Source organism: Cibotium barometz, chromosome 53 (assembly GCF_041138505.1).
Source record: "Cibotium barometz isolate CiBa-2024 chromosome 53, ASM4113850v1, whole genome shotgun sequence".
In the NCBI taxonomy this organism is placed as follows: domain Eukaryota; kingdom Viridiplantae; phylum Streptophyta; class Polypodiopsida; order Cyatheales; family Cibotiaceae; genus Cibotium; species Cibotium barometz.
The window spans coordinates 13413554-13424574 of record NC_141098.1 but is presented as its reverse complement, the minus strand read 5'-3'; the positions used below and the strand labels follow the sequence as shown (position 1 = coordinate 13424574).

General features: G+C 41.3%; 1 protein-coding gene across 1 annotated transcript; it reads right to left on the bottom strand.

Annotated features, from left to right (window-relative positions):
- Positions 1 to 5454: 5454 nt before the first annotated feature.
- Positions 5455 to 10631, bottom strand: LOC147608314 (pentatricopeptide repeat-containing protein At4g13650-like). Its single transcript, XM_086788941.1, has one exon. The coding sequence runs from the start codon at positions 10310 to 10312 to the stop codon at positions 8006 to 8008; it is 2307 nt and encodes a 768-aa protein (XP_086645067.1). The 5' UTR covers positions 10313 to 10631; the 3' UTR covers positions 5455 to 8005.
- Positions 10632 to 11021: the final 390 nt, after the last annotated feature.

The following is an 11021-nucleotide window of genomic DNA, read 5'->3' as shown; positions in this document are numbered from 1 at the left end:
GACTACCAGTGCTTTATACTTGTTCCCCAAGGTGAGTACTTGCCCTTTGGCTCGGGATTATTTCTTGAGAGATCCTCTTCCTTGACCTTGGGGAGGGATAGTTGTGTCTTTGGAGGGATAGTTGTGTCTTTGGGTTGGAGTGTAGCCTTACCTCCTAAGATAGAGCTCTATTATTTGTTAGCTTCATGCTCTCTCTTCTGGTACAAAGAGTCCGCTTCCGTGTTGTTTGTGTGGTTGGCATGGTGATAGGTTCTGAAGGGTCTGAGGGCATACCTGAATGGCTTCAAGAGGCCTCCCCTACAAGAGGATCTAATGTTGAACCACGAGAGCTGGAAGTGCAGCCTTGTTGGGGGAAATCTTTGGCAAAGTGTCATGCTTGTTTACACTTATAGTAGTAGGGATCCAGGAAAGTCCCGAACTTATCAAAAACATTAAACTCGATACCTTCTACGGTCGACAACGAGAGGATGTCCATCGTGTCATTCCACCTGTCCTAGAGTATGCAGCAACATTGTAGCCCTCAACCTTCGTTAAAATCTAGTGGAGGGGTATATAGTACTCTGCCAAGAATGCCCACCACCATGGGTACCTTTGCCCAAAGATAATATGGGAGGTCCAAGAAACTGACCTAGAATAGGCATTTGTTTTGCAACACATGCTCTGTATTGAAGGCAGGGTACCACAGTTTGAGGTGGCCAAGACTTCCATTGTAGCTAGGGACTAGATCACAGATAGCCTCCCTCTAGGTAGGGGATTCCACTAGGACCTGGAGGAAGCCCTTTGCGAAGTGAAAGTGAACAAGGGTGGATTTACCTTGGAACACCACTGCAAATTATCTTTTAAAGTCCTCCTTGGAGGGTATGCGCCCTGTGAAGTAAAGGTAGGCACCAAAGTTAGCCACTTCCTTAAACTAAGGCAAACTTTGTCCATAGGGAACAAAACCCTAGCATTGAACAACTTCTTGCTAGTCAAGGCTTATAGTTCATCTGTTTAGCATGAGCTCCAGCTAACTCTGACACGATGCTGGCACGCTTACCTTAAGGATTATACCTACCCCTACTAGGTGGCACGCACCACCATGTAGTGGCACTTGAGCGCAATAGGGAGTACCCAACAGGCGAGGGATCCGTGGCTCCACTCCACTGTGAGATCCTAACCGTCAACCCTCAGGGCTACTTTAAGATCAATAAAGTGGCCTGGGGTGGTCTATTCCTAGACCTTTGTTTTGGTAGTGGTTGTCCACCTCACATGACCCTTCCAAATTAGCATCATGCTTTTTGCATGCCTGATTATCCAACATGTCTAAGAAAAGAAAACCATATGCACTCTCTTATGAATTGAAATAAAGATAACCTTTCCTTACTAGGCCTCACGACTGCAAAAGTCAACCTTCTTCATTAGGCCTCATGTGAATGCAAAAGACAAATGAAATCTATTATTGTTTGGCTTCAAACCTACCTGATGTAAGTCTTTAAAACATTGCATGGAAAGAAATTATTCATTAAGCTAGGCATACCCCACAAGTAAATTAATCTAGGGAACTATGGCAAACCATACAAAACTACTCATGCATCCTCAGATGACTTGTACATTTCAATAAGGGCACTATACTAATAAATGCATCAAGTTAAAAGAGGGGATGTACCTGGACACAATTCCCTTTGAGAATGTTGTACTAACCTACACCAAAGAGAGGCATATTGGCAAACACAGATGCGTAAGGAGAGACCATGGCAGCACTCCTGGAGATGTAATTGAACTAGGGGCCCTATACTGTGATGAATGCATCAAGTTCAAAGTGGGGATGAACCTTGCCACAAATGCACTTTAAAAATGTTGAATTAACCTACAAAGAGGGGCATACTAGCCCAGACACAAATTTGTGTTTTCTTACTACCCTTCTCATCTTTGCTTAGTTTCTTGCCGTTCAACTTAACTAAGATTTGCCTTGGGAAATTAGGGTTCTTTCATTTACAAGCGTTTATGCACACATGTATAAAAATAATAGAAGGACTTATATATAAACACATGTATATATATTTATATATGCATGAGTGTGATTACCTAAATGTGTGTGTATATGTATTTATAGATTTGTATGTATGTATGTATGTGTGTGTGTGTGTGTGTGTGTGTGTGTGTGTGTGTGTGTGTGTGTATATATATATATATATATATATATATATATATATATATATATATATATGTATATGTATGTATATATATATATGTATGTATATATATATATATATGTATGTATGTATGTATGTATGTATGTATGTATGTATGTATGTATGTATGTATGTATGTATGAATGTATGTATGTATGTATGTATGTATGTATATGTATATATATATGTATATATATATATGTGTGTGTGTGTGTGTGTGTGTGTGTGTGTATATGTATGTATGTATGTATACATAATGTGTGTGTGTGTGCACGTATATAGACGTATATATATATACTCTACACATATACCTATATGTATATTTATATCTATATAGACATATATATACACATACAAATACATGTATGTTTGTGTGTGTGTGTGTGTGTGTGTGTGTGTGTGTGTGTGTGTGCACGCGTGTGTACATAGACACACACATACACATATATTTGGTCAAGAGTCCAATGTGGTGTTATCACAAAACCTCTTTGATCATATTTGTGTTAGTATTTGTAAGATTATTGAGATGATACTCTATAAGGAGGTGGAGATGTTTATCGCTTCATATTGATCTTCAATATGTGATATACTCCTTCATGTATATAAGTGCATCCCCTAATTATTTATACTTGCATATATGTCCCAAAAAGTGTGTGGAACTAGAGAATGTGGACTAAGATATATGCCTCCTTAAGATTTTTAATAATTGGAATAGATTTTGAATCATGTATAGAATATTCCATAGTTGTATAAATACTAAGAGCTTGATGATTTATATACTCATATGGGATTGTTATGTATATTCTCCCACATTTATACCACATATGTGCACATTGATTATTCTCCCATACTTCATTGCACGTGTGTCTCCATTGTTTATATCCATTCATAGCCGCATGCTCTTAAATATAGTAGTTGCATATTCAAATTTACATTCAAATTGGGTTGGGTTGGGTTGATTAGGGTTGAGTCCCTCCACACTAGGCATGCTTGAGAAATTAACAAGGTAGATTTGTCTAATCAATATGCATATGTGTATGTATGTATGAATATATATATGTATGTATGAATATTTATATATATATGTATGTATGAATGTGCATATAAAGATATACATGCATAGGTATAAAAATATGTATATGTATGTATGAATGTGTATATAAAAATATGTATACATGTATATATTTATACATGCATTTATACAATTTCTTATTCCTATTCAAAGACCAATATATATATTTATTTTTGTACTACATAATCAATATATATGTATAAGTATATATCTTAATAATGATCTTGGTGTACGTGCGTGTGTGTGAAATGTGTGTGTGTGTGTGTGTGTGTGTGTGTGTGTGTGTGTGTGGAAATGCCTTGGATCAATGGACAAGACAAACTTAGGTTGCACACTCATGGGCTCAGTCTTGTAGTGGAAATGCCTTTAATGGACAAACCCTTCTTAGATTGCACACACATGGGTTCAGTCTTATAGCAGAAATGCCTTAGATCAATGGACAAACACAAACTTAGATTGCACACTCATGGACGCACTCATTAAAGCCTTCTCAAGCTAGCAAGTTTCATCATCCATTTGGATTTCAATCACAAAAAAAATTCCTAAGGGGTGGTACAACAATTACTCTAGCTTCAAGATCCTTGTGAACTAAAGTCGTCACATCACTATATCCATGTTAACCTCCACATAACACTCTTAACCCCGTAAAGCAAATCTTTCTCTTGTCTTTATTACCAAATAGCTTGTATGAGCCAAACATCAAGCTTCTTCTCACTTTCTATTTTCCAAAAGGGGTACTTCTCCTTATCATTTATCCCTTTAATATTCCATGATCATTGAGAAATTAGTATGGCACTCCTTCCCTACTAAAATTCTTGCAAAATCATGATCTCATCTTCCCTACTAAGATTCTTGCAACATCATGATCTTATCTTCCATTTGAGAGTTGTTTCCAACCTTAGTTTGACTCATAAGAGTCGCCTTAGGATTAGAATGACTGTACATGAGAAGGATTGCCATTCAAGTTACTAGGGATTCCATATATATTTTGAGCGGGAAGGGGTTAGCCAAGAAATGTAATTTGAAAAGGACCCTTCTTATTGGTGCCCTTATTAAAAACCATATGCCAACCACCCTCCACCCCATGGCATTTCTTGCGTTTGAGCTCCTTCCTTTTGAAAGGAATATTTACTACAATAAGTTACTACCATTATGCCCCTTGTCTTTAGCCTTGGCCAAGGTGGTGGAGAATCTACCAATCCCTTAGAAGGGAATCATAATATCTTTCATGCCATAAGCGTTCCCCCTTATCTTTAGTCTTGACCAAGGTGAAGGACTCTTCTACCAATCCATTAGGAGTAGGCTCCTCTTTTTCTTTCCCCTTTTAGAGTTGCCCCAAGACACTCTTCTCTTCCTCATTAGGTTCCTTGGTACCACTACTCTCCTTGTTTTCTTTATAACCCTTGTCCTCCTCTTTTTCTTTCCCCTTTTAGAGTTGCCCCAAGACACTCTTCTCTTCCTCATTAGGTTCCTTGGTACCACCACTCTCCTTGTTTTCTTTATAACCCTTGTCCTCCTCTTTGCAAACTAGACAGACTTGAAATAATGATTCCCCACAATGAAAACAAGCACCAACAAAAGACCCAAGCCTAAGCTTGATCCCAAATGTTTCATAGAATCCTAATTGAGTTTCCAATTTGTCAAAAATTGGGACAATAAATAGTACCCAAGCTACACAACATAATGTGAAACCTCTTCCCTAGCAATGCAAAACAAGACGATACCATAGGACACAAAAAGAGTTACCTAGCAGTTTATAAAATCATTAGGCAAGGCCACCCTTGCCACCATCTTCTTAGCTTTCTCTATGGAGGCTAAGGCTCCTTCCTTATCCCCACATTTCACTTGAAGAATAGCTTGTAACTTCTCTTTTGCCCATCCAATGTGACGCTTCAAAGATGCCTTTACTCCTAGAGACTCCATGAAGGACTTTGATATTCTTCCACATTTGATAGGTTTGCTTGCCTCTTTTTCCCCATGTCAAGGCCGTCAAAGAACTTACATAGTAGTTTCCCCAAAGCCTATCTTTCCTATTTGATCCCTAAGGCATTGGACCATGTGGGAGTCTACCTTGTAGAGTGTTGATTTGAGTTTTTTATATGCTATGGAAAAAGTAGTATTTTATATGCTATGGAAAAAGTAGTTTTTTAAGCATGCGTGCTACTCACACATAGAGTAGCATGTAACTAATATAGAAATCGAAATCATAAAGCTCAAATTCCATATGTCCATTAATAGGAAGGTGGCTGAATGCTTGTACATAACTTGGGCCCTTGATCAGCCCCATAGGGGTAACCTCTCGCCCTACATGACTTAACTGATGACTGAGAATGCTTGAATGATGAAATGACTAACTTGCTATAACTGATTTATGATTGAATGCTTACATATGATGCTGCTGAGGTATAGGTCGGCCAGTACCAGCAGTTGTCGGCCTACTTTGTGGACAAATATTCATGCTAGAATTCCTATAAATGTTACGCTTTACTTAGTGCTGCCCACACCTGCTGCCATGTCTTTAGCATCTGGCCGCCTGTTGCTTGGGCATCTCTGCTGGCTATCGACAGCAACCTGCTGACTACCGACAACCTGTTGGCTGCCGACAAGGTGCCAACCCCTCCTATGGTGTAGATGGCGATGATGTCGATACTGCTAATGCTGATGGTTCTGCTAATGATGATGATGTTGTTGATGTTGATGTTGATGATGATGATGATGATGATGATGATGCTGATGCTATTGATCTGATACTGATGGTGCTACTGCTGATGGTAATGCTTCTACTGCTAATGATGCCCTATATGCTGACTTAGATCAGGGATTCCACTGTTCATGCTGAGTATTAGCCATGGCACTGGCATGCATGTGACATCCCCTCCTGCTAAACTTGATGACGGGGTGGACACTTTGTCATCCTTCCTCCCTGGACTACTCACCTTAAACTTCTACTTCTGACTTTGAAATTGACTTTGATATTTTTGGTCTGGACACCTTCCACTTCCAAGTCTTGCTAAAGAACTGAGCATCTGATCCACTGTTGTCCCCATGCTTGCTATCCCTTACTGCTGCGCTTTACTTAGTGCTGCCCACACCTTCTGCCATGCCTTTAGCATCTGGCCACCTGTTGCTCAAGCATCTCTGCTGGCTGCCGACTGGCTGCCAAGCCCTCCTATGGTATAGATGGTGATGATGTTGATGCTGCTGATGATGCTGACATTGATGATGATGGTGCTGACGTTGATGATGATGATGCTGATGCTACTGATCTGATACTCATGGTGCTACTGCTGATGGTAATGCTCCTACTGCTAATGATGCCCTAAGTGCTGACTTAGATCAGGGATTCCACTGTTCATGCTGAGGATTGCCATGACATGGGCGTGCACGTGAGACAATACCTCAAAAATGATGGTAATACTCCTACTGCTAATGATGCCCTAAGTCCTGACTTAGATCAGGGATTCCACTGTTCATGCTGAGGATTAGCCATGGCACGGGCGTGCACGTCACACTATCTCAAAAATGATTTTAGTGTGTTTACAATACAGCTAACCTAACTGATTTGGACCATACCTTCCAAAAGCTGTCAATCTATTACCAATCACCAAAAGTTTTTCAACCAATGTCCAAACCAAGATGTCGAGCATCCATGCTTCTCAATAGGTATCTACATGACTCCACCAGATGATAGCAAGGGTGCAGCATTGACGAGGTGCTCACGTTGACAATGTGTAGCAATTGGTTGCAACTTTCAAAGATACTATTTGCAGGGGAAGGCCCCCCTCATACTTTCAGGTCGTCCCTGTAGATGAAGATGTTTTCTAGCACATAACTGCGCAAGACGAATAAAAATTCATGCTGGGCTGTTCTAGCACTGCATGAACAAAAAGCACTGATCCAATGCCAGTCAAGGTCTAAAGTCTTGTTTTACTTGCTGCAAAGCTTCAGCCCAAATCTGAGTGTGGCCTTGAAAACCAACCTGATACAAAAATGGTGAGAGGGCCCACTTGTGCATGCCCATGCACACTCAGGGATCACAGCGTGAATATTAATAACCATACCCTATTCTCTCAGTCAGTGTACTCCATCCATCCAAATATTTACAAGCAACGCTTTTCTCTCAATCACAACATACAACATGAGAGAAATCAGACTTGATCTGAGTTGCTTTGTTTTCATTACAGAGTGGTAAACCCAGTATCTGCAGTGTGCAGCAGGAGCTAAGGTATCTTAGAATCTCTAGTCAAGGGCATGCATGCCTAACAATGGCTTTGAGTTTTGCAAAACCCAATTTTCCGTTCAACATTGAAACCAAGGATCATGGCTACACCGCTTCTATTATAAACTCCATGCAACCTGTATAGGTGTCCTAACAGCCCTGTTGTGCCCATCTTCCTTGCACATACAGTCAAATTTGGCACACAACATTTTCTGAAGTTCTCAGCAGCCATCTTGACCTTTGACTGTAAATCTTTATTTTGATTTGTCTTCTCATGCCAACAACACCTCTTCTTCTTTTTTTCGACCAGTAGATCCACCTGTAGTGACAATATTGGATGTCCACCTGAGAGTGGTTTTTTTACAAGTCCGCCCTAAGGCAATTAGAACTTGTGGCTGTGACCACAACACCAACAGGTGGTCAGCAGGGATTGTACTCAGGATCTCCCCCCCATCCAAGCTCCAAACCTGCACCGCCGGGCTACTTAAGGATTGATATCAATCTGAAGTCTTCCAGTGGCTCCTGCCATCCTCATACGCTTAATCATAGCACATCATCTTCCTCGTATTCTTCCATAAAAAAGTCTGCAGAAATGTTGGACATTAGAATATACATGGCAGGGTGTTTATCATCTGCTCTCAATGCACATTCAAAGGCATGTTTTGCAAGCTCAACATTATCCTGATTTCGACAGTGACCCAACACAGTACTCCAAGTCACATAACTAGGCTGGGTAGGCATCTTCTCCAAGATCGCAATAGCCTGAAGAAACTGGCCTGCACGCCCTAGAAGGTCTACCATGCAATTGTGATGCTTAATGGTGGGTGTGATGCCATACTCTTTGCTCATGACTTCAAGATATTTCTCGGCTCTGTACACAAGACCTGAATGACTGCATACATTGAGTAAACTAAGGAATGTAATTGCATTTGGCTGTACACCAGCTTTTGTCATTGTGTCAAATAAATGAAAAACACAATCACACTCACCTTGTTGGGTATACCCTGTTATTAAAGCAGTCCATAATATGAGATCTTTCGTCTTCATGGCATCAAAGACCAGTTGGGCATCAGCCATGCTCCCGCATTTACTATACATGTCAATAAAAGCAGTTGCAAAGATAACTTCAGTAGCCTCAAGTCCACTGGATCCGAATACTCGAGCGTGTATTTTCTTCCCAGTCTCTAAAGCTTCTGTGTTGCTGATAGCTTTCAACATGCTCACAAAAGTACTACTATCTGGTAAAAACCCTTGCTCCTGCATTTGGGCACTAAGAGTAAAAGCCTTCTCACTTTCTCCTTGCTCAGCATAGCCCAAAATCATAGCATTCCATGAGATCACATCGCGAGCTGGCAACTCTTCAAACACGTCCCATGCTTCACCAAGTGAACCGCATTTGGCATACATACCCACCAATGTGTTGATGGCAAAAGAATTCCTTTCAAGCCCCTCGATCATGATCTCAATGTGTAATTTTCGGCCTCTGTCGATGGCTCCTATGTTACCACAAGCCTTCAAGCTGCAAACAAGTGTGACAACATTTGGAGACACTCCATCCCGACGCATCGCTTCCAAAGAGTTCAGAGCTTCCTCATCATGTCCATGCTCAGCATACCCCGCAATAAGCGCAGTCCATGACACCAGGTCTTGATTTGGTAGCTCGTCAAACACTTCTCGGGACTCTGCAAGGGAGCCACATTTTGCATACATGTCCACCAGAGTGCTATTAAGAAAAGGATGTTTTTCGAATCCTTCTTTGGCGATCTCAGCATGTAATTCTCTGCCTTTATCTATTGCTCGTATGCTGCCACAAGCTTTCAAGCTGCAAACAAATGTGATCACATTGGGGGTCAAACCCTCCCTTTGCAACTCTGCCAGACAGCTCAGGGCTTCCTCCCCATGGCCGTGCTCAGCATACCCTGCAATCAAGACAGTCCAAGATACTACACCACGGGTAGGTAGCTCATCAAACACCTCCCGAGCATCAACTAGTCGGCCACATTTGGCATACATGTCAACCAAAGTGCAACCAAGGAATGGGTGACTTTCAAATCCTTCTTTGGCCACCTCCTCATGGAGCTCTTGGCCCCTCTCTAAGGCTCTAATAGAGGCACAAGCCTTCAAGCCGCAAAGAAACGTGATGGCATCCGGGACATTGCCTTCCAATTGCATCCGCTCCAAGCAGTTCAATGCTTCTTCACCAAGCCCATTGTCAGCGTATCCAGAGATAAGTGCATTCCAAGAAACCAGTCCTCTGACTGCAAGGTTGTTAAACACTTCCCTAGCCTCGGCAACAGAGTTGCACTTGCCATACATATCCACCAGAGTGTTACCAATGGTAGGATCTATTTCAAAACCCTCTTTAGCAATCTCACCATGTATTTCCCTACCTTTATCAAGCCAGTTAAGCTTAGAGCAAGCTTTTATAAGGATTAAGAAAGTGTGCCTGTTAGGGTCTACATGATCTTCTTGCATTTTGTTAAACAAGCTCAAAGCGTGTTGGAATTTACCTGTTTCAACATAGCCATGTATGAGAGAAGTCCAAGAGTGTTCATTCTGTTCAACTAACCTGTCAAAGACCTGTTGTGCATCAGGCAAGCTGCCACACTCTACATACAACTGGACCAGGGGGCCTCCCAGCAACATGTGAGATTCCAGCCCATTATCTCGAATCTCCATGTGCACACGCTTGGCCTGTGCGAGATTTCTTGTTCTTCTGCAGTCCTCTACAAGATGGATGAAATTTCCTACAGCAGGGCGCCTGTTTACTCGTTCCATAGAAGCAGGTGCTTCGTCTCTTGTCCAAACAATGCTGTCCTGTAAGAGCATTACATCAGATGCATCCATCATGGCTCAGCGATTGCAGTTGTGCCCATAATCTATAACATCTTCTCTACAACCAGGGCTCAACGCAGCACGGGTGAACCAAGGCTGTTTTAGACTTCGCCGTCCGGACAACTCCGGTGCACTCTGTGTTGATTGGCGTCCATCCGTGTTTGAAAGGCATTTTCAGGCTTTTGTGGTCAAGGTTGCCACCGATGGTAGTTTCAAGAAACAGTGTAAATACTTGTTGGCTCCTAATGGTGCTTAAATTCCTAGCTACTCAAAAGCAGCTCTCACCACTTTCAATGGCAAGAGAAAAAATTGTATGGTCTTACATTGGTTACAAAGGCCCAAGAAGAGGAAGAAAACGCAGATAGATAGATATATATTTTATTTTTAAGGTCCATAAGAGGCCAAATATGACCTATGGGACCCATACAAGCACATGCATTCGTTACAGGCCCATAACATCAGTTAAGGACTCACAAGCTAAGAAAATGAACAAAACAAGAAAAAAAAGAAAAGAAAATATAATAGTTATCTAGTATGTCCTTTATTAGAAAATCCAGTAGTTGTCTAGTATGTCCTTTATTAGAAAATCTAGAAGTTAAATCAGCTATAGACTAAGATAAGAGTGTTGTCTTGAGAGTAAGGAAGTCTTAGATGATGGCTCTTCCTTCGCGAAACCTCTGCCTGCCTTGCGAGCCTCATGAACTTTGCCCAATTCCACTCCCTT